The sequence below is a fragment of the Pseudorasbora parva genome, chromosome 3 (genome assembly GCF_024679245.1).
Source record: "Pseudorasbora parva isolate DD20220531a chromosome 3, ASM2467924v1, whole genome shotgun sequence".
NCBI lineage: Eukaryota > Metazoa > Chordata > Actinopteri > Cypriniformes > Gobionidae > Pseudorasbora > Pseudorasbora parva.
The window spans coordinates 39,725,848-39,750,381 of record NC_090174.1 but is presented as its reverse complement, the minus strand read 5'-3'; the positions used below and the strand labels follow the sequence as shown (position 1 = coordinate 39,750,381).

General features: G+C 37.8%; 1 protein-coding gene across 2 annotated transcripts in view; it reads right to left on the bottom strand.

The window, feature by feature from the left end:
• c2cd2l (c2cd2 like) overlaps positions 1 to 24,134 on the bottom strand; it is a 37,232-nt gene extending 13,098 nt beyond the window's left edge. For both annotated transcript variants that reach the window (XM_067438801.1, XM_067438802.1), the window contains exons 1-2: positions 23,817 to 24,134; positions 22,023 to 22,458 (exon numbers count right to left, since the gene is read on the bottom strand). In XM_067438801.1, coding sequence (XP_067294902.1) covers positions 22,023 to 22,385 — 363 coding nt within the window. In that variant the 5' untranslated portion in view covers positions 22,386 to 22,458; positions 23,817 to 24,134. The remainder of the gene's footprint in view (positions 1 to 22,022; positions 22,459 to 23,816) is intronic.
• Between the last annotated feature and the right edge of the window lie 400 nt (positions 24,135 to 24,534).

Here is a 24,534-nt window from a genome sequence, read left to right as displayed (position 1 = left end):
TCAGATATATCTCTCTGGCTAAATGTCTGTTTGCATGTGTATATTAAGTAGCTAGATGATAGAGCATCCATAAATCTTCACAGCTTCAATCAGAAATCCCAGCCACTTAGGGATAACGTAGAATGATAAACAGGCAAAGGAAGCACTGCAATAACATCTGCTTTACTTTCCCTGCAATGCTTCTCTCGCAATTATATAAAGTGCAACTGAAGGGAAAAAAACCCTGTTTTAATTAAAAGCTGCATAAATCAATGAGAAGTAAAAGTGGGTGAAAATATAAAACTATCGTCATTCCAGTTGAGCTGAGGAGAAAACAGGTTATTGTAGTGTGCTAATGTTTAGGGCATTATGTACTTAGTTACAGAGATTAATACAAACAACATACATTCTGTCTCTTTAAAAACATTGGTCAGCGAATAGCATACTCAGGATATGACATCATTCTGTCCAGGCGAACGTGGCAGACTGCCACGACGACAAGCTGCCAATGTACCTATTTGAGCCAGACTTCCACAGTTTGCAAATGGAGATCACGCAACAAACACTGCATGCCAGAATTCCAGGTAGAAACATATTAATCTAATATATAAGCTTGTAAAACACACATATGTAAAGATCATGATTAAAGTAATGGCCTCTAATCACACTAAAAGGAAACTCTGTCAATGACAGGATATTGCAGCAAGGCAGAAACCCTGGCCAAGCAGGATTGGCAAGAGATGAGTGTGGTAATGGAAATGACTGAGCATAACCACAACACTGCGTGGAGAACACTGACTTCTGCTGTGGCTGTAGCCGTCATTGATGGACATAACATGAAAAACTGGACCGGGAAAGCTGAAGCCTTCTGCTTATATGATTTCATGTGTTGTAAGACAAGATGAGGGGTGTGTAAATAATTATGTTTTTCATCATCACAAATTACATGACTGATAGAAGATGCCATAATCTGTAATATATATATATATATAAGATGATGAAAATGACAAGCCTAATGCGATGAGAGACGTTATATAAGTAAACAGATACTAGGCTCACATAACCATAAAATCACATCACACTTATGATACCATGACTTGACCATGGTATTTCCATGGTACATTTTCATAAGGGATAGTCAATATATCTTCATATATTTAATTTGGATAATTAATGATGGGGGGTTATAGCATTTTTTGGTAGAAAATAAAGTGATGGACATTTTTGGAACATAGTTTGGTGTTTGGTGAACATAGTTGGCACAGCTTTTCCGTGCCTCGGTGCAGTTAGCGATCACACTACATGCGTACCACGCCATAGCTAGATAAAAAAAAATCTTAATTAAAAAATATATATATTTACTTAGATTTTTCAGTCCATCTCATATTTCAGGTTAAGCATGCACTTCAGTAACCAAAGCAATGTGTCCTTTAAATTAGCATCATCCTAGATCCTTTGACAAAAAGCCAATTAGATTTTTTCATTGGCTTTTGAATTTTTGCAGATGATAAGTTCTGTGACTAACAAACGTTTACGATCCTTACACCTATTGTTCATATTGTTCATCAAGATAATCTTAAATGTATCAAAAATTTGATAAACATAAATAAAATTTGATAATCAAAAAATAATTGTCTAAATTATTAACAAGATTTAAACAAGATTTAAAAATTGAGTATACATTACTGATATATTGTTTGTCACAGAACAAAAACGTGAAAATATCTTGAGCTTGTGTTAAATCACAAAAAACTTATTTCAGGCAAACTTTGACTTTGGGATGATTCAAAAATGCCGGTTTCTGGGTTTTAGTACAGTTCCTGATACTTTTCCTAATTCTGGACATACTAAGTTGTGTTATAATAAATAATATAATGCTTTGTGATAAGGCAGTCATTTAAAAAAAGAGAAAATAACTGATATTTACATGACAGATTTCCATATTTTAAGATAGAAAAATGGTTAAAAAAAGCAACTAATATGTTGATGGCATTTCAAATGACTCTCTTTATTATTTCTAAATAATGAAGGCATGGTAGTTCCAGAAACACGCATAAAAAGTGAAGAAGAAAAAAAAAGAAAAAAAAAGATGAAGGATTTTGCTCTTATTCATGAATGAAAGATATTTAAGCAATAATATACCACAAAAGTTATGGAACTGCTACTAATAGTCCTTAGACTATTAAACTGAAAGTATATGCTCACAGGAGCAAGTCCCCTGTGTTAAAGTGTTACAGTTCCTTTCAGTGTAAAAGGAAGACGTTATAAATACTCACAAAAAGTAAAGACACATGTAAATCTCAGAGAGTAAGATTTTAAGTATCCTCAGAGCTTTGAAATTAGAGAAGCTCAGCATAATTGACTTAGGTTATAATTGACTCTCTCTCTCTCTCTCTCTCTCTCTCTCTCTCTCTCTCTCTCTCTCTCTCTCTCTCTCTCTCTCTCTCTCTCTCTCTCTCTCTCTCTCTCTCTCTCTCTCTCTCTCTCTCTCTCTCTCTCTCAAGAGGACATGTTTGTTGACTGGGTAGCATTTACTGGCTCAACTTCTGAGCTCACGGAGAGGAGGAAGAAAAACGCAAATCCCCTACTGTACTAGCATATGTTCTTTATTTCCCTCACTCCATCCAAAAAAGATACACAGACACGTCAATGTGTGTTCATACAGGTAGCACTGGGTCAGGGTACAAGATTCACAGAAAGGTTTAGCTATTGTTACAAACTGCAAAATCTAAATAAGGTCATTGCCAAAGCTCATTCCTTTTAGTGTTACACCACTTTGATTATTTGTTCTGTTTCAGAGATACTGGGCCACTTCATTTGCAAGATGTACGTTGACATACAACATTTAAAGAAATTGTCTTGCTCTAATTTTTAATCATTCTTGACGTTGGTGTGACATTCAAAATAATGATTTATAATACTTTGAATAAATAGCATGATTATGCCTAATACTTTATACGAATTATTAAAAAATGGTTATGTGATGTTTTTTTCTTTAGACTTTATTTTATATGATTATAGAAGAGGACGGCTTCAGCATTTCATCAATTTTCTGTCAAGTATAGATATAGATAATTGTTATAGATAAATATAATTTATCTATAACAAATATTAGTAGTTTAATTTTGTGTTGCTTACAATGATTTCCCCTAATATTGCATGATTAAACGTCAGCCACCATTTAATAAAAAAGGTAAAATTTGGTATGAAATGAAAACCAACACAAATTGAATGAAGTTCCATAAACACTGGTGTTTTTTTTTTTAAAGGTAGTTAGCTAAGTTAGAACCACAAAAGCAATCTGATCCAAATGTGTGCTAGTGTAAAAGCTGATGGTTTTACATCACAACACGTCTTTCCAATTCTCTTCTCAGCAACAAATCACCACAATACGTATAATTTGCATACAGAGACAAATCCTTGTCATTTACATCACACATTTGCATGAACATCTGTGCTCTTCCACAACATCATGCTGTGATCCACATGTGTGCCACTGGCTATTACCCTCTACAAACACACAAATGCCCTGAGACCAGTCAGGGCTACAAGAAGAACATTATCGTTAAGCTGGGAGTACACCTTTCTTTTGCACATCAAGTCTCCAAAACAGTGTTGAGGTTTTGATTTGTTTTTACAGAGCTGCATGACCACTGAAAATTAGTTTCTAGGGGAAAAACTGCACATCATCAACAACAGCACAGAGGAAAAAGCTCGATCTGTGCTGTGCATCAGCAGATTGTTCAAGTTACATCAGTGAAATCAGCATATGTAACGGAAAAAAAAACGACCTGTCCACCCCCACAGGGCACAGTCAAGCTTTTGAACAAAATCACCACACATTCCACTTTAGCCACGTCAGTTAGCATTTTCAAAACAAGTCAAACGTAGAAAAGATGAAGCAGAATGCATGTTTGAGATAACTGACCTAAGACAGCTAAGTGATATGAAGAAAATGGTATGCATGCATTAACTGTGTTCAGGAATGCATCTCTGGTTTGACAGGTCGTATTCAACACTGAGTGTTTGGCAATGATTGATTGTATCCAGAAAATGATGAAAAGATACACATTTTTAGTCTTGCCACGTCAACAATACCATCATTTTCACATAATATGCAATTTTCTATGTTGTATAAAGCACTATAAATAAAGGTCACTTGACTTGACATTGGTACGGTATCTGTGATTTTACAGCCAATTGGTATTCATTTTGATTGGACTTGGTGTTGCTATGGGGTAATGAGCTTCAGATAAATACATTTTCACTTTCACTACATAATATATAAGCAACTGTTGATAACCAAGTTTAATTCATAATGTTTCATTCATACAGTATACCAGTATTACTGTATAAAATGGAAGGCCTGCGCTGTCAGAAAAAAAGTTACATTGCTGTCACTGGGACGGTACCTCAAGGCAGTGGTTCCCAACCACATTCCTGGAGCCCCCCTTACACTGCACATTTTGCATGTCTCCTCAATCAAACACACCTGATTCAGGTCATCAGCTCATTAGTAGTGACTCAAAGACCTGGAATGGGTGTGTCAGTCAAAGGAGATTTGCAAAATGTGTAGTGTTAGGGGGGCTCCAGGAATGTGGTTGGGAACCACTGCCTTAAGGTACAAAACTGAAAAGGTACTATATGCACCTTTAAAGTACTAATACGCACTTTTAAAGTACTGATATGTACCTAATATGTACCAAAGATGTACCTTTTCCCTTTTGTACCTTAGGGCAGGGGTTTTCAAACTTTTTGTGTGTGTGGACCACTATTTGTAATCAAAAATTTTGCAGACCACCTCCTAACACATAATAAAATGTGTCTACACACAGTCCTGCCTGAATAAATCCGCACCTCTAAATAGGCTTACTAGCACTAAAACTATAACTAGGCATCACATCAGTACAAGAGGCTTGTTAAAGGAAAGTTTACTGCACACAACAGCTGCCACATATTTCATTTATTTATTTCCCCAAGCGCCCTAATGCTAAATAGCTTTCGCAGTATTTTCTCTTCACCCTCCTTTTCTTTGTTTTTTTAAAATGATGAATCTGGCTAATAGATGCATCCGACTCACTGTCAATCTCATCATTTTTTTTTGTAACTTCTGCCTCTGTCTCTTTTCTCTTCAGAGAATCCGTTGCTATCCACCGATCCATAACGGCACTGAACTTGAACGTCACGGCCGAGCGCCACTAGGCTATTTTAGTAATCGCACAATTTAATACAACAACTTGACAATTTAATACAAATGTTATATTAATATAGGCCTACATATTATTTTTACTTATTATTTTTTTATGGGAATTTCCTGGTAAAATGAGGGTAAAAAAATATTATTTTATTTTATTTTGCCTTTCCACGGACCACCTGCAGTACCCTCATGGACCACTAGTGGTCCGCGGACCACAGTTTGGGAATGACTGCCTTAGGGTACCGTCTGAGTGACAGCACTGTATAGCACTTTTTTTCTGAGACAAATAATTACCCCCAAGAATCTCCTACAAAATTTAATAAATTAAAGTGGAAGTACAACAGTGCTTGCCTTGTTTCAGCGCCCATGGCTCTGGAAGTATTTTAAGTCAAAAATACAAAAAAGGTGTGCACAATACTCAAACCCAAACAGGCCTCAGGTGCAGGACAAAATATAATAACTTTACAACACTTCAGCTTGTGATTCTTATTAAGTGGGGATCATTTTTTAGGATTCTTTACCTAACTTAAGTCTCTGAGATCCTGACACCTTGCACTTTCTGGAGACTTCAGGTAGATTGCAGCCTGCTGACCCATTTCACAGTCCAATGGTCATGCCTTAACTGCATTGTCTAGTATTGCATTGTATCCTTCTCATGGGCATTAAAATACATTTAGACTTTTCAGTTGTAAGGCTGCCCAAATCGTCCCAATGGAGGCTAACGATTAGTGGTGAAGATCCCTGCTCGTTCGGTCTTTTCAGTGGGGCAAAGGCATTTTATTCCAATTCCTCTATATCTGACTCCATTTAATCATAATTTCGAATTTAGGTTAGAATGCCAATTGGTTATTTGGTCATTATATTTAATAGTTTACACATTTAATTATGGTTTAACCCTTTGTAGGAAATTATACCCAACCTGAATTATTCCAGAGCAAGTCAGAATCAATCAAAGTTAATCCATATATAACATCAAATACTCTGAAGTAAAGAATGAAATATACCTGACTCTTGAAAATTACATAATGCTGGCTTTCTTGAGACGTCCAGCATTACGGGCTGACCTGTTTAAAGTGTCAAGCCCCGATCTCTGCAACATTCCCTTAAATACACAAATGCACTGTAAAAAAATATTTTGAAAAAAGTTACCTGGTTGCCTAAAATTTTGAGTTCATTGAAATTAAAATTTTGAGTTAATACAATGAAATTTTTTTGAGATTCGACAACCTTTATTAAAATATTATTAAAAGATTTTGTAAGCATATTAGGTAATTGTGTGTGTTTTATTTCTGATGATGCAGTGAAACGTGCCAAATAGTGCTATTTTCATGATTTATCACATTTTTATGTGGTTCAGATACAATAATATTTTAAGTTTCTATTTATTAAACAAATTTCCTTCATTGTATCAACTCAAATTTTTGATTTCAATAAACTCAAAATTTTAAGGCAACAAGGTTACTTAATTTTATAAGTTAAACAAACAAAAACCAACAACATTTTTTAGTGTGTATTTATTAAACCAATTTCCTTCATTGTATTAACTCAAATGTTTAATTTCAATGAACTCAACATTTTAAGGCAACCAGGTTACTTACTTTTTTAAGTTAAACCAACAATATTTTTTTACAGTGTGTCAAATATAAACACGAGTTCACAATGGGAATTTGCATTAATCAAGTCCTATATATTTGTATTGATGCAGAGGCCAAATGGCTGAAAGCCACACCCACCATCCTAAGACAAGATATCTTTAAACTCATATTTAAACTCTAAAACATTGATTATTTTTTGGTTAGCTTCTGTAGGGATGAGATCTTTGTACCAGTCCCACTGAGACATTTCAAACAATATCAATCACATATAATACTGTATCGTGTGGATTGACATTGTAACTAAAGCCCCTTTCACACTGCAATTCCGGCAAATACACGGATAATGCGACCCAGCATTTGTTCCCGGGCCGCTAGATTTGGTCCATTCACACTGCCAGCGAAATACCGTAATATGTGCGCTTTCACACACAACGCTTAACGGTCCCGGGTCGAGTTGACACGTGACATCCTGATGTGACGTATAATGGCGAGCGATATCAGCTTCAGCGTGGATAGAGCTCCGTGGTCTCAACTTGTGTCCAGTTTGCACACATTTCTGCTAGTTTAATTTTAGTTTCTTTTGTATACGAACACTCTCTGTGTTTAAAACACCGACTAGCTCTTCTGGCACTGCAGGGTTGTATTATTGAAAAAACAAGCTCTAGGAGTCGCACGATAACTACGTACACGTTGCGGCATTAGTTTCGGCTTTTGTTCACACAGCGCTCGCCCCGGGTCGAATCCCGCAATATTACTAGGTCCCCGACCCGGGTTCAATTCGGTAATCAATTCTGGGACGTGGTTGCTTTCACACAGAAGGCGACCCGGCAATATTGCGGGTCCGACGTGCAGTGTGAAGGGGGCTTAAGAGAGATTTTGGGTGCATTTGCCAGTGATCTCAGCATGTGAGATGGTAGGAATTGGGGGAGAGGGGGTCTACAGGGAAAGATGTAGATTAGCTGATACTGAGGTGAGACTTGCGTCTGCATTGGTGTGTGAGGGACAGTTCAGATGTTAATTTCCTTTGTTTCCCTCAATTAGACATTTCGGCATCTGCTAATTTTTTCCAGCCTTACACAGTCAATCTCTTTTTAGTCTCATTTTATCTGTAAAAGAATAATTCTGCACACCTAAAAATAAGGTGTTTTTTTATTTCCAGCATTTATGTACAATTATATATCACTTACAAATGATTAAATACAAAATTAATAGTAGTAATTAAGATTAATGTGGTTTGGAATTGGTAAAATGTGCCTGAAAAAAAAAATATTATCAGAAAATCAATGTCTCTAATAATTCTGCACGTAGTGTATAAGGTTAATAATTAACTGATATAACAATATACACAAATATTTTGGAAAATGTGATAAGAGACTGAAAAATAAGGTGAAATAATGCAGACTGATGGCTTCAGCAAAATCATATACCATCAATGAGCTCACAGTATGAGCCTTCTTATTTATAAGTTATCATTAAAACAATTGGGAAAGTTGAGTGTCGATACTACAATGGTTGAAAACAATGTGAGAGGCAGAGGAGGACGAGTTTGTGTAAGAGGTGGTGGACGAGGAGGAAGAGTACAAGGACAATGAAGAGCAAGACAAGGAACTGTCATTTCAGATCAAATTCGGGCAACTGTGATAGACCATGTTCTTGTTCATGGAATGACAATGAGGGAAGCAGGACCGAGAACAACCTAATCTGTCCAGATTCTCTGTGGCCACCATAATCAGGACATTCAGAGAAGAGAACAGGTAAATGTATTGTTTTTCTAATTTGTGTGACTGAAAATGTACTGTATACATTTGATATATTACATCAGTTTGTCAATAGAAAGGGGAGTGGGAAAAAAAGAAAAAAAAAAGATGTACAATACATTTTACATATGAATGTGATGTCCATTACTATTGTTGTATACATTTGTAAGAGCATTTTCCCTTTTGTAGAATTGCAAGACTATCAAATAAGGGTGGAAGGACTCCTTTGTACTCCCAACAGCACATGTGGACAGTAACTACGTACATTTACTTGAGTAATGTACTTAAGTACATTTTTTGAGTATCTGTACTTTACTTGAGTATTATTTTTTCTGGAAACTTATGACTTTAACTTCACTACATTTGAAAGACAAATATAGTACTTTTTACTCCACTACATTTCTAACAAGGTCCTCAAAGTCGAAAGTCGTTTCTGTAGCAGCTTTGAAAGTCAGTGGATGATTTTTTTCTTCTTTAAAAGGTATTTGAGTTTTTGCAGAAAGCCTTTTTAGGAATCACTCTTGTACGGTCACTTGAAGTTCAAAGACTTCACAGCATTTTTTGAACACTGATTTATAGTTTATAGCAAAATGGAAGAAGATGGATGTCAAATGTTCATTTTGGCGAGTAATCACATCAAAAAAAGTTGATTATGTCTTAAGTGAACATAAACAGTTGGGAGAATATCAGATGCGTATCAGTGTATTAGATCCGTGCATTCAGTCTTAAAGTGACAGCAGCTTTGTAACTTTTATACAAGTATTTAAATTAGTTTGAGTTAGTCGTATGCTATTATGTCAGATGGAGCATCACTGACTGGCTTAAACCATGATGGCATAGTGAAAATTTATACAACTTTAAAATAATCTGTTGATATTAAAAATGAAATTTACTTTTGATACTTAAGTACTTTTGAAAACAAATACTTCTGTACTTTTACTCAAGTAAAAATCTGTTTTTACAACGTTCACTTGTAACGGAGTAATATTTGACCAGTAGTACTTTTACTTTTACTCAAGTAATGAAGTTGTGTACTTTGTCCACCTCTGCCAACAGCAAGAGTCTCTCATTGACTTTGATTTTGCAATTGCACAATATTTTGTGTAAAACGCTTTTGATTTAGAGCTTTGTTCTTTGGGTTGACTTTATTTTTATGCTGAAAATACAGAGATTCAATACAGTATGCAATATATTTGCTGTACTGAGTTGTAAATTATTTACTTTTATTTATGGAAAAATTACTTTCTATATGGATTAAACAATTTTTTCTCTGTAACTTCATGGCCTGGACGATGTGTTCTCAATTTTTGTATGTAGTGTCTAATGAATGCTGATGAATATTTATATATTGACTGGCTGTGTTTATGTTTTGAAAGCACGGTTTGATTTTGAGCACAGATCAAATGGTTTTGAGGCAAGTGTTTGATTTTGTCAGAGGAGTCAGTGGTTTTGTGAATGTATTTTAAAGACTGGGTTTTGTGTTTAAAGTTTTAAGAATATGGGCGAAGGTTTCAAGAAATGCATTGTGAAATACTGTAAATATGAAATAATAATAAAATATTGGTATGGCAGTTGCCTATGGCAGTTGTCCCTGTGTTATTGTAAATGGTATTGGATATCAATATTTTCCAAAGTATCGTATCGAATTTAGAAATTCCAGTATGGTGACAACACTACCAGTCCAGACAATTTGATCATAAGACCCCGGCTATGGACAACATGGTGTTGTGTAGCCTATGTTATCTCATACTCTCTCGTTCTACTTGTAAATTAAGTGCTAGTGTGTTAATCTCAGACAGAGTCTTGATAGTCATTGGTGAATGTGTGTCTTATACAAGAAGGCATGACTCCATAAGACTATGAATGACAGTCTGTGTTCCTAGACACATTTGTATAATGTCACTTTGGGTTTAAGCCACCCTGCCTTGAATCCCCCTCTGGCCTCTTCAAACACAACACAACCATTTGAACCAACCACAAATATCCTTCTTCAGGCACTGTGACACAACATGATGACAAAACTAGGGATCCAAAGATTCCTTGGGGCAAATCTAGATCACTGGGTGCCAACAACTGAAGGCAGTGCAATGTAATAGAGGGGTATTGTCATATACAAACTTTGCTGTGAGCCTTGCAATAGTCCTTCAGTGTTGAACATATTATTGATATGGTCTGCTGCTTTGCAGGCTATTCATAAGCCAACGTGAAGCAAAGTAAAGGTCAAGTCACACTGCACCTGCAGAGGCCAAACAACACAGACAATCACCAGATTACACTGTCACTTGAAAAATTACTTCCACAACCCCAGTTTAAACATGTTCAGTTGCTGAAAACAAGCACTGCAAACGGTAATTATATTCAGCGCTTATTTTCAAACCTATCCACTGAGAAAGAAAAAGAAAATGAAAGGAAAAAGGGCAATAGGGAGACAGAAATAAATAAACTACTTTGACCTTGAGCCCTGTGTGTGTGTGTGCAGACAGTGTGCTATTCTATGCACTGCAGGCATGATAATGTGCCATCATACCATTCCATCATATGCACAGATGCCACACACACACACACAGACACACACAGACACACACAGACACTCTCTCTCTCTCTCTCTCTCTCTCTCTCTCTCTCTCTCTCTCTCTCTCTCTCTCTCTCTCTCTCTCTCTCTCTCTCTCTCTCTCTCTAACACAGAAAATCCTGACACTGACACACATGCCTGCAGGACTGTGCCATATTGGCAGCAGCTAAACTCTCAGAACATTGATGGTATCAAATGGGCCAGCTGGGAGAGCAAGAAACATGGAAAAATTCAATATCAGAAACGATTAATCAGTATTTCAATTACATTTTAAAACTAGTTGCTTTTTAAAGACAATACGCCAGATGATCTGAACTGTTGGACAGATATATTCTGCAGCTCATATGCTCTTCTTTAGTTGTACTGTTTTTGGTGAAACTGTGATTTTTCTTCAGGATTCGCTGAATAGAAAGTCTTTACTGCAACTTTTGATCAATTTACTGTATCCTTGCTGAATAAAAGAATCAATTTCTTTTAAAAGTAAAATCTTACTGACCCCCAAATTCTGTGTATAGTGTACGGATTATATTAGTGCACAGCTGTAAATAAAGATACATTAAACTTTGACCTCTGGCCTCGAGGAAGCTGCTCTGAGTTCTGTATTACACTGAGAAAATATTTTATTAAACCATTATTAATTTATTACATCTGTTATTTTTCTCAGTAACTTATCATACAACAATTTAGTCCACTTGCATTTTTTTCCCTAAAATGACCCTGAATGATCACAATTAATGCGATTTTCTTTTTAATTAAATGTTTTATTTTTTTTAGAAAATATACTATTTAAAACAACCAGAGAGAACATTTTTAATATTAAATTCAATAAAATAAGTGTGTACATTCACACGACTGGGGAAAACGGAGCACAGAGTCAGTTGACTTTCCCCAGTCAAGATTTTCAGTAAATCCTGTCAGTGACAAATTAAACGGATAACTTATCCAAATCAGTTTACAACAAAGAGTTGTGCGCTTTTTTTACTATGTTTATTAGCATGTAGTGTACTTAAGTGTGTGTGTGTGTGTGTGTGTGTGTGTGTGTGTATGTATGTGTGAAGCATCTCAGAGGACGTCCTTCTATTGTTATTGCCACATATAACCAGCTGTGCAGATCTCCCCCAGCCAAATCCCTGGATTACTAGAGGGAGTTTGTGTGTGTGTGTGTGTGTGTGTGTGTGTGTGTGTGTGTGTGTGTGTGTGTGTGTGTGTGTGTGTGTGTGTGTGTGTGTGGTGTATGTGTAGTGTGTAAAAGAAAGAGGAAAGAACGAACGAAGGCTAAAGCCTCTTAGCAGTCCGCACACACTACAGAAATGTAGCCCAAAACTGACCAAATATGACCATAACTGCAGCACACAGACCATATAGCAACACTTTATTCCAACCGCAGAAAAGTAAGCAACATTTAAGGTTGATTCTTAAGGGTTTTCTGGGGTGCTGGTAGAGTAATCTCTTTAATTTTTTTCAGCTTGTTGTTAGGCCTCTGCCATCTAATTATTTATAGATACAGATATGCCTAAAGCAAGTTCAACCTGGATGTACACATTATGGAGAGTCAAAATTGATCAATATGATCACATCCTTTATTCATCATCTTAATCCTTCCCTTATAAACAGTCCAACAGCCATCCCACTCTCTTTGTGACAGTCAGCACACCAGTAATCAGATTAAAATCCCACCGCGTGTGAAATGATGCACAGGAGATTAACCAGTGGTCGATGGCCGGTTAATCCTCCTAGTGAGAAGTTATCTGGAGACCTTAACGATTATTATTAAAAATGTGCAAAGTTCCATCTGGATGAATTAGACAAACTATTTCTCGGTGGTGCAGGGGTATCCATGCAATTCCCTCTCAATGCCTGAGGCAACCACACACACATATGGACAGAGCACTGAATCTGCACTGAGATCTCAATGATTTACATTACAAGCTATCACAATTTCATCATACTTTTTGGCCATATAAATATCAGAAACTGCAGCACATTGCATATTTTTGCTCAGTTTGGGCCTCTGAATAAAATTTTCTGCTCAAATATGAGCTCTATTCTTCTATATAATACCATGTGAGCCATAAAAGACAGATGTATCAAATATGATAATAAAAAAAATATTTTTTAAACTAGATTAAATATTTTGTCTAAAGTTTCAATAAACTGTTCCATAAAAAACACAGAAACTGGCAAACGGCGGCGGTCTTTCGAATCAGCTTTGACCGCGACTCTGGAAGAATTGGAGTTAAGCTTTTCTCTGAGAAAAGAACGGCACTGAAATCATTCTTAAAAAGGGAAGATGTGTTTTGAGTTTAGCCGACCGGATATGGTGAATGTTTAATCTATCAACAAGCTCTGTTTCACCTTCGTTGCTCTGGTTGGTGTAGCGCTATCCTATCGCGTGCAGAGGGAGTTTAACCGTTTATCCCGCCCCTCGGATTGAGCCCTGTCAATGGTGAGTTTCCAGACCAAACATCTTGATGTGGGTCTGGCTTGTCAGGCTACCTTGGATGAGGATTGAAACAGAACTACAAACAAACATGGTGGATGTGTGAGACAGATGGGTAAGGGGTTTGAGTGATTAATAATCAGTATCTAACCTGACAAAATAATATTTATTCAATGTTATCCACATCATATTTTATCTGCAAACAGTCACAGTTTACCGGAAGTAGCAAGTGAGTTTTCTTCAGTTCTGTGACGTATTTCCAAACGAAACAGAGTATTAAATAGAGGGCAGGGTTTTACTTCAACGCTCTTCCTCTCCATCTTTTGCTCATATAGCAGACTAACGGTTGGAGGGGAGTGGTTATGCATTTTAAAACCTAAGCCGTCAAACTGCCGTCATCTGAGAAGGAATGCCATTTCCAGAAGTAACTTTTCAGATTTAAATTGAAGATTACCACGAAAAACAAACAAAACAATTCTGTAACTTGCATAGATTAATTGTTCACCCTAAGACGTGTAACATGTGCTAACAATGTAAATAGGGTTGATTTTGATTTCATGAGGGCTTTAACTTTTATAAAGATACGTTTGTTCACTAACTTTTCAATGCATCATTATTAAGGCTGTCAACATTAAAGGTAGGGTAGGTAAGAATGATCTAAAACACTTGTTTAAACTTTCTTAGTCTATACATAATTAAAATGTTAGTACTTTGAGAAAGAGAGTATAAAAATCAAGTGTGTCTAGATTTTTTAATCTGCAATAAACACCGCTCATTATTTTCGTTCGGGACGAAACAAGTGATTGGCTTGGGTGACTGTCACTCTCTCTCGCTACCATGGCAACCACCGCTTTCGCTACAGGTTCTGCCCACACATGCGCGCACCCCTAGGAAGAGCAAAAGCATTCAAAATGCACTGTGCTGGGTTTTGCAGTCAGCGAAGGCAAACAATGTACAAAAAAAAGGAAGACAGTAGGACTACATGTAAAGGCAATGCACAAAAAGCCTTTGGATAAACAAAGAAATCAAACGTGAGTAAATATCAGCGTGGCTTTCCAACAATGCAGAGAACTGAGGGATCTCAAGGGGCTGAAAAACGACTCATTGCTGGCTGTATTTCTGCTGGACAGGTAATCTTTAATTTTGATTATACATTTTTTCGGTTTATGTTTTCATGAAGCATGTATCACTAGCACATGTAGCTGCCTAATATAGCATAACATTACTTAGCGTAAAGTTACAATGTTATACACTTAGCCATTAGTAGAGATGATAAATACTCAATATGCTTAGTTCAAGTTGATCGCTGTTGTGTTGACTTTCGCAATATTTAACTTTAGATAACAAAATGCATTTCTAAAAGCTAGTACACACATCCAGGAACTTTTTTTTTTTAGCTAAAGTTAGTTTTAACTACTACTAATCAACAATGCTTTCATCATGGAAACTCTAAAAATTTTAAGTTTTAAAACTCTTAAAAAAACACAGTCTATGTTATGAATCTTACACGAAATTCATCTTCAGTACAGCATAACTGATGTTATTGGGGGAATTATTTTTTTTTTAATCAATGCTACCCGTTTTTAGCTTTGCCTTATAAATATAACTAGCTCGTTACCGAATCAAACAAAAATATATTTTAAACTTTACTAGTACCGGTATTATAGCTTGAAAGTGAGTACTAAAATACATCTTATTTGTTTATATTCATACTGATAAAGTTTTTACGTTTTTATTTTTATCACATGTGATTCTGACATGAAGTGACTAATAATGCGTCTTCCAGCTGAGCGGTCGGTGTAGCGCGTTCATGTGTTTTGGGGGCGTGGCTTTGGAAAGAGCCCAGAAGGGAGAAGGTGGAGTGAATGGAAATAATGAGCTGTCTTTAAAACAGTCGTGAGAGGTCTACAGACAGACTACAGACATTAATTAATTGCACAAAAGTGCTATTTTGTTGTGATTACATTTTTAAAAATCTATTTACAGCCCTTATCATTATGCAAACACACGAGGAGAGTTCTTCACATGAAAGACCCATAACTGGCAGATCAACATGATAATTATTTCTCTCTGTACTGGTAGGACTTTAAATTGAATGTGGAGGATTTTAACTTTGACAAGATGATTGACAGGGTAGTTTAAATGGAAACTGGATGCACATAACTAAGCAACAGAGTGGTCGATTAAAGAAGTAGCATTTACTAAAGCTTGCCTGCTATTCTGCTACACACTCTTTCAAAAACAGTACATACTTTTAGGGCATAATATAAGTGAGTGAATTGGCAACTGCAACTGACTCTCTTCTCCTTCGCTGTCTAACCTTAGAGGTGGTCGCCATGGCTAGGGTTGAAACCATGGTGTTTGTTTTCATGTTGCCATGTCAACAGATGGCTTCAGTGCTTCAGAGGGGCCAGGCAAAAGTTGCTTGATCACTTTTGCCTTCGATCTGATCTCAAGCATAAACAAAAAAATAACCTCACAAGCACTGGAGCAACCTCTCTAGCAGGTTTTTCAGGTCAAAAGAACTTGAAATGAGTGGCTTAAGATGTCAAAGATCTGGCATACTGAAAGAGCAAATATCTGGTCTGCTTGGAGACAAGATTCTAGATCAAAGCTTCTAAAATGGGAACTTCTCCCCAAAGTCCAATCTAACACAGGAATATTTAACTAGCACATGGAGGTCACCTCTAAGGGAGAGTCACGTGACTATCATTTCATGGCACTATAAATTCCCACGGAAAATCCAGTTATTGCGCATTAAATGGACAGGCCTAGTTGATCACTGACACCTACATTCCTTTTTCTTGCTAATGAAAGTCCAATCATTCATATGGTCTTTAAATTCTCTGACTACTTTTCATTGGAGTCCTTCCTCTGTTAGCCCATTCTCACTCCTCCTACATTATTATTATAGATGGTAAAACTTTCATAAGAACATAGAAACATAAAATGGTTTCCTTTCATAAAAGGTAAAAATCATTAAAATGGAAAAGAACAAACAAAGCATGACAGTCTTTTCTATAGAGCTCAGATTCGAAACTCTTTACGCCCCACTGCTTTGTGTAATTGAAATAAAATTCATGGGAGTTGAACTGAACTCAAGAGTGTGCTTCTGTGTGAAGGGTTTTAGCAGATGAACAGATCTTAATTGAGAAAACAGATGCAATAGAGAGTTTGGAAACATGTCTGGCAAATATTCTAGCACAAGGCACAAGGCTAAAGGTTTACTGTCAGTAAAAAAAAAAATCCCTTGTCCAATGCCAATTGTACAGTGATGCATGAAGAAGTGCTCGTACAGAAGTCACTTTCAAACCTAGCAGCATTCTGTTGGTCAACAAGGCTTCTTTGCATGGAAAACCCGATGGAAAATCTGTGTAGTGAAATTATTCGGCCTTACGCAAAATTCCACATCGCCCTGATTCCAACTGAAAAAAATTATTCCTGCGAAATTTCAAAAAGCAAACGGTACATGTGACCCCACCTTTAGTATAAAGACTCTATGATGTAGTTTGAAGAACATAAGGAAGAGCTGGATGACAAAAGCATTACACTCCTAGTTTTTTAATTAGCTTGAATCACAAAACAACACATATTGCAACAATATAACCTGTAAGTTAAATGCTGTCCTGAAACTATCATCCCACCAACATAACCTGTATGTTTGCATGTTGTCCTGAAACTATCATCCCAGCAATAGAACCTGTATGTTTATAAGCAGTCATGATATAAGCTGTCATCACAAGTGTTTATAATAGAGGCCGCACCTTCCATAACATCATAACAAACCCTTAAATAAAGGGGTTTCACGTGCAAAATCAAGAACATAACCGTGCTATTTATAACCAGTACCATTTAAACCAGTTTATCTATTGAAATTTTTTTGTGTAAATTTACGCTTTAAATCTAAAAATCTCACACAAAGGAAATTTGACACCACCTCATCTCCTGTGACTTAGGGTGTGTTCACACTTGGCATGTTTGGTTAGATTAAAATGAACCCCGGTGTGATTGCTCTGTTAGTAAGGTTAATTTTAACAAGTGTGAACACTGCCATCCAAACCCTGGTGCGCAACAAACAAGTAGACCGAGACTGCTGAAACGGTCCACTTCCAAATGACCTGTTTGATTGATATAGGAACACAACACAGACTAAAGATGAACCAAAAACAGGAAGAGGAGACCCTAAAATGGACAGAATGCTCACGCATATCTGTTTTTTCTCTTCATAGCCGTGATGTTGCATCACAGTTCGGTACAGGCGCCAGAACCACATCTCCTCGCAGCAGATCTTCATTTGTTTGTGTGACGGAGAGATTCCTCACAGAGTTTTGACTAATTTCATAAGCTCCTCACAAGTTCTCAGCTGGTCAAAATACCATCATATGCAGGCTACACACATACAACGAGCGCATTTATCCCAGCACATAGCATTGTTTTGGATTTTCCGTAAATTCTTCCTCAAATTACGCCTCCATACGTCATAAAAGCTGACCGATCAGGTTGTGAACATATTCATTTGCCTTTAGGTTCGGTATCTTTAGGTTTGGTGATAAAAATGCCAATCTGACCGCTAAGCAGACCAAGTGAACTGAACCGCAAGTGTGAACACACCTTTATTCCCACATGGAATACACAGCCCTAAACGTCAGCAAAGACCATGTCAACAAGACAATCCACTGTGAAGTCGACATGATAGCCATGGGCATAGATCCTCAGCAAAGACCACAAGTACCAGACAGGTCCTCCACACAGACCCCTATTGCCAGCTTCAGCTCCATACTGGCATGATGAATCCGATCTTCAAGCAAAAGGAAACGGATGAACATTTGAATGCTACCGATCCTGATCTGAATTCTGCCTTTTGATGCAGCCTGAATCATAATCACACCATGTTCGTCCGTTGGTCAGAGGAGAACTGGTTTCCTGAGCCTGGTTTCTCCCAAGGTTTTTTCTCCATTCTGTCTCCTGATGGAGTATTGAGTTCCTTGCCACTGTCGCCTTTGTCCTCCTAAGGGGACTTTTAATATTCAACAACATTTTTAATCTGACTCTACTGAACCTGTTGTATAATAACTGAAATGAACTAATTGGTGATCTTTACACCGGAACTAAATCAACACTGAACTGACTTCAGTTGAACAACAGCCAAAAGACGCCATTTTCCTGTTATCACTATAAAGCCCCGTTTCCACCAAAATTACCCGGAACAATTTGTACCAGGAACTTTTTTACAGGAACTTTTCTCCCCCCCAGACCTGCAACTGTCTGCGTTTCCACCGCTAAATAAATTTCCTTGAAGGACTGCGCGCGACTGCTCCTCCAAGTCAGTGACGGACAGTAATCATTTTTGTGTGTACCGATTGAAAGATTTAGTGGATTGATTACATGAGACTTTATCTAAACCGATCTGGTGTTTACATGCGATGACTTTCAATCGCAATCATTTTGTCACATGCAGTTTGTCTGCCACATCAAAAATGTCAACGCTGTTTTCTCCAGCAGCTGGAATGTGTTAACTGTAGCCATAGCAACTCTTAACGGCCACCAGGACTAATACAGTATTATATAATAAGCTATTTATTTGTTGTAAAGTGTAATAATCATCTCAGAAAGAAAAAAAATTCTTCTGTCAGGCGCAGTTAAAGTAAAAACTGCCTGGGGCAATATACGCTGTGTCATTATTCCAACTTTATCTTCATAACTTACGAAATAAAAAGTTTACCCCTCAGAAAAATGAACTTTGCTCTCGTCAACATGAACGCGGCGTGCTGTCACGTCATGTAAGGACGCAAACTTAAAAGTAATCGGTCAGGTCGTTTACATGGTGAAAAATATAGACTGTAAAAAAATGTATAACGAGTATGGAAGAACTTCAAGCTGTGCTGCTTTTGCTGGTTTACTAAAGAGGTAATTAACAATGACAGAAAAGAGCACTAATATGCAGATTCAGCTGCATGCAGCATATTCAGACAATGACAAATGACAATGAATATTATTATCAGCTATTACGGACATTGAACGTGAGATGGCTGAGACGAACGCGCGCCATCAGACAGAGAGCAAGACTGATATTTACTGAACGTACACCGAACCTCGTAAAAGACTTAAAAATGCTGGTTGAAATAAAATGCTAAACCAATCAGCATGTTCAGCGCCCAAGTCCCGCCCTCGAAAGTTCCTGAACTTTGAAAAAGTACTACCTCGCGAGCAGGGCCGTTTGGAGGGAGAAATATTTACCCGGAACTTCATTTAGACCCTGGTTCCTGCGGTCAAAACACACCGAGTACCACCCAAAGTTCCTGGTTCCTGGGTAAAGTTCCTACGGTGGAAACGCGGCCTAAAGCTGCTTTGAAACAGTCTGTATTGTATAAAGCGCTACTTAAATAAAGGTGACTTGATATCACTTAACATGTGGAGTTTTAACACTAAAGATGTTAATTTGCTTACTTAAGGACTCCTTGATACCCTGCAGACAGACTCTGCAGAATCGATGCACTTCGCAGCACTAAGTACATTTTTGAAATAGATGACCACATTACAATTAGAGATGCAGCTATGGCATGCAGCCAAAACAGCCACTTAAATTAAACAGCAAACTAATAAATGGTTATTCACTCACACCCTGACAAAGGCTTGTAAGCTGCAACGCGTAGGTGTACTCGTAACCTGTTTTTAAATGAATAGGCTTTTTTTAAGGCTTCTTAACTTTCTCTACATCATGTGCCTTGGAAATTCTTTATATATTAAGTGGAACCATTCCTTCCATCTAAAGAGCACTGATATAAGAACATTCACACCCTGTGCAGCACTTTGCATTCTCTGTTTTGACTAATAAATGGTTATTTATTAGCCTTGGTCTCTTCTTTCCCAGAGCAACCCACTGACTGTACAGAAATTTAAGATAAAGGACAGCAATTGCATAACTGCGTTCCGTATCCTTCCCTTCCCTTCCCCCACTTTGACAACCTGTGAAAATAACTAGGTTGCCGAACTGGCACAACTATCGGCTGGAGACCTCGGTAAGGAAATGAGATGGAAGGATTTTCTCTTTTTTTCCTTTTTCTATATAGCTCAGGTGCTGGTGCAAAGTTCACTGCATTGAAGATAAATCCCTTGAAGGATTTCATTTGCTGTAAAACCCAACCGGATGTGACTGTCTGGTGAAAATGTCATTTCTACATTCTTTTCATAACTCATCAGACCAAATATGCAGATACCCATCGCTTAAAATGATTATGAGACATCTGATGAACTGATCCACAAAGAATTCAGCCTGTGTGACTAAAGAGGGAACGGATGGACGTCGGACGTTTTTTCTAAGTTCACCTACTGGGCAGACTGAGCTTTGATATAGACACAGATCAAACACAACTAAATATAGGAGTGGAGACCTTTACACAACTCACCAGCCCTCAAACACACCCTTAACAAGACGAGGGGCTACAGAGGAAAGGAGTTGTTAAGGATAACTTTTTGATTGAGGAACTGCAGAGTATCTGATTGGCCATGAGTTACTCATTCACAAATAATGATCATCATAAATAACGGTTAAAATACTGCTGTATTATAATGAATCATTTAAGTATGTAAAAAATGAAGTGTCTGTCGGCACTCACACATACAGTTTTTTTTTTAACAAAAAAAAAAAAAGGTTTTTTTTTAATGTTACAGTTGTATAAGTGATGGGTTTGTTTTGTGTTTATTTTGATTAGGGGATCATTTGCTTGCGATTAATAGTATTAATTTCTTCTTCTTCTTCTTCAAAAAAAAAGATTGTACTGACCCCAAACTTTTAAATGGTAGTGTACAAATTGGACAGTCTCTGAAAACCACTGTCTTTCCTTTCCTTTGTTCAAGCCGAATTATGGAAATCATTCAACATATCTATAGGATACTTTGTTGACAAATTTTTCATCCGCTCGAATAGAGAAAATTTTTGATTTTAGCATTTCACAGGTGTTAAAATGGACCCGCCTTTCACGTCTGAAAGTGGCTTGTGACCCCATAAATATAAAACTACATCTCATCATGCACATAGGCAACAAGAGTATCACATTTTCAGCAAAATCTCTTTCAGGACAGCCATTAAAAATGCTCTCATTTACACTCATCAACTAAAAAAAAAAGCGCAATTTGGTTCCATGAGATAAAGCCCCAGAGGAGACAGTAGACTGAGGCCTGTCATGTGTAATACTCACTGTAGACCAGATTTCTGGGAGGAGAGCGAGTGTGTGGTTGTTACACAAGAACCTGCATCCCCTGACACTCTCACACCCACACATTCACTAACAAGTAGTCAGCCCATGATATTATGCCCACACACACTTGCACAGCCTAAAAATACTCTTACACATGTATTAACATACATGGAGCAATGAAAAGTGTGTGTGTGTGTGTGTGTGTGTGTGTGTGTGTGTATAAAACCTCCTACATATGTTGCTACACTGTATTGTATGTCTCAAGATAAAATGAATTTACTCACCCCCTGTCTGCAGGCCTGTTCGTTGAGTGCCCGCACCCAGGCTCTCTGCCAGTGCTCCCTGAACGACTTGAAAGCAAAGAGCGAGGACAAAAGACCCTTGACACCTGCCTCCATGTCACTCCCTGCCCCATCTCGCCCCAGCCTCAGCCTCAGAAGTGAACCCCACACACCACCCGTCAGTGTCTGGTGGGTGAGACTCAAGGGCAACTTCCATGAGGTATCTCTCTTGCCCTGGACCCTGGCACACCACCTAGGGCGAAGCAATGGCAGTAAGAACTGAACAAGCCAGGCTAGTACAACCAGCAGTGAGGCGCAGAAGAGCGCCACCTGAACCAGCCAGCTCACGTCCTGGAAAGTCGTCATCTCCCAAATCACTGATCACTTAAGTCTCATTTTTACCAAGGGTTGAAAATCTTGACTCACGAAGGTTGGAACTCTGGGGAAAGGGTAGAGAGAGACAGAGCGTTAGTAGACTGGGAAAAGACCAGATGCAGGGATAAACAGCAAAGCAGCAACGACAAGACATGTTACCAACATCTCATAGGAAACACTTTCATCTTAAAAGGACAGTTCACTCAAAAATTATAATATTTGTCAAACATGAAAAAATCTGTAATTTACTCCAAGTCTGTTCTTCCAAGTCTGTAAGGGGGCATTCAAACAGAATGTGTTTTTTGCATTTAAAACTGTGAAAAGCATAGATGTGGAATGAAAAAAACACAAGGTATATAGAATTTTTTTTTTTTTACTGTGATTTTAGAATGCTGTGTAGACGCACATGACATGACCACATTGTCATCATACATAGAAAAACAATGGAAAAATTTATTTTTAAAAGTGTTCTATGCGAACATTCTCCCTTTGTGTTCCACAGAAAAAAAAGAAAGTCATATGTGTTTGGAATATCATGAAGGTGAATTAATGATGACACAATTTTGGGGTGAACTGTTCCTTTAATAAAAGATGGGAAAATCAACTAGCCTATTGTTTCTTTTCTGGTTACATATAAATTCTTAGCCAATGTTTTCCTAGCCAACAAACCAGAAGAATAATATAAATGTATATACACACACACATACATAACACATTTGACAGTGATGCTGTTTGAACCCCCTTTTTATTGCACAATGTACTGTAGTTACTAACACAATTTGGTAAACTATCGTTACTAAGGGTTACAAGCCATGCTCTTATCAAAGAGATTTACAAGTGCATGTCTCGTGTTAGTATTACCACCTGTGCTTAAAAGTTTAAGCAGTTAAGCAAACTGACTAAGCATTTCGGTGAAAGTGTGACATTCAATGCCTGTCCTGAAACCGGAGAAGTGCCTAACTTCTTCCAGAAAACTCAGATCGGTTGCACAGTCTCACACAAACCCGCTCCGATTCTGTCTCATTACTGACAGTCCAGCAGTGATGATAGCAGCTGTGTTCTGGGTCAATGCTGCATTGCAACGTCGAACTAGCTCATCATGACCCATCAAGCGATTAATTTACATTCCCTTCTTTCTGACAGCTAATCTAAGATTGTGCTTATTTATACAGCGTATAATGAAATGGTGTTCATATCAAACCATGCATGTTAACGTCCTCTCACTGGAAACCATTAGAAAAGCGGTTTCAAGCCCTAGTAGTGAGCTGCCTACCTAGACAGCATTCTCGGGCATCTGACTCGGGTTCAGTCAGTTCAGCTGACTCTAAACGCGTCTACGATTAACAAAAATGCTGCACGCGTATACGACGCCAAATGTATTCCCAGTATTTGAAAGGAAAATCAAAAGAAAGGGTTTATTACCGAAAAGATGAGAAACGCCGTCTTTGGACACTGACTAGCTACAGAACACCAGCTCAATGGCTACATCATGTCTTCGTAATTCCAGCACCAGTCTTCATGCCCGAGCATCTCCCACGATCAAACCTGAGTTGATCGGTACATGGCCTCCGTTTCGAGATTCTTTCGCATGCTACATAACATCGCACATTTATAATATCCAGTGCTGTCAACGCAAAGCAAGAAAAAAAATGTGTCCCCCTCCCACCGTCGGTGTCGGACAGTCTGTAATGGTAATGCGCAGGAACAGAACAGTCGAGCTGTCAAATAGTGTAGCAACACAAACCCACACCACGCACGTATTTAAAGGGACACACACACACTTCTCAGGCTGCCGAAACTGCGCACGCGCATTGCGCACTATCTCACATTCCCTGCCTGTGCTCCTCCTCAAATGCAAGTGGTGCCCACTGCAGAGCCAAATGACGTCTTGACCTAGTCAAACTAATGGGTGGAGCTTGCATAATTAGGTTCAGGGATAGGTAAGGTTAGGATAGGTTAGAACCTTCAATCTCCTCCACAAATTTTGCACAGAGAAGGGAAGCATCTTTGCCTGACTTGACAATTATGAGGACTTACATTTATATCCCATAAAGATACGTTTATCCACGTAGTTTGCAAGTGTGTTTATTGCGTAAAGTTTAGAGACTGCTAGTGTTTTAGACAGATAAGACAAACTTCT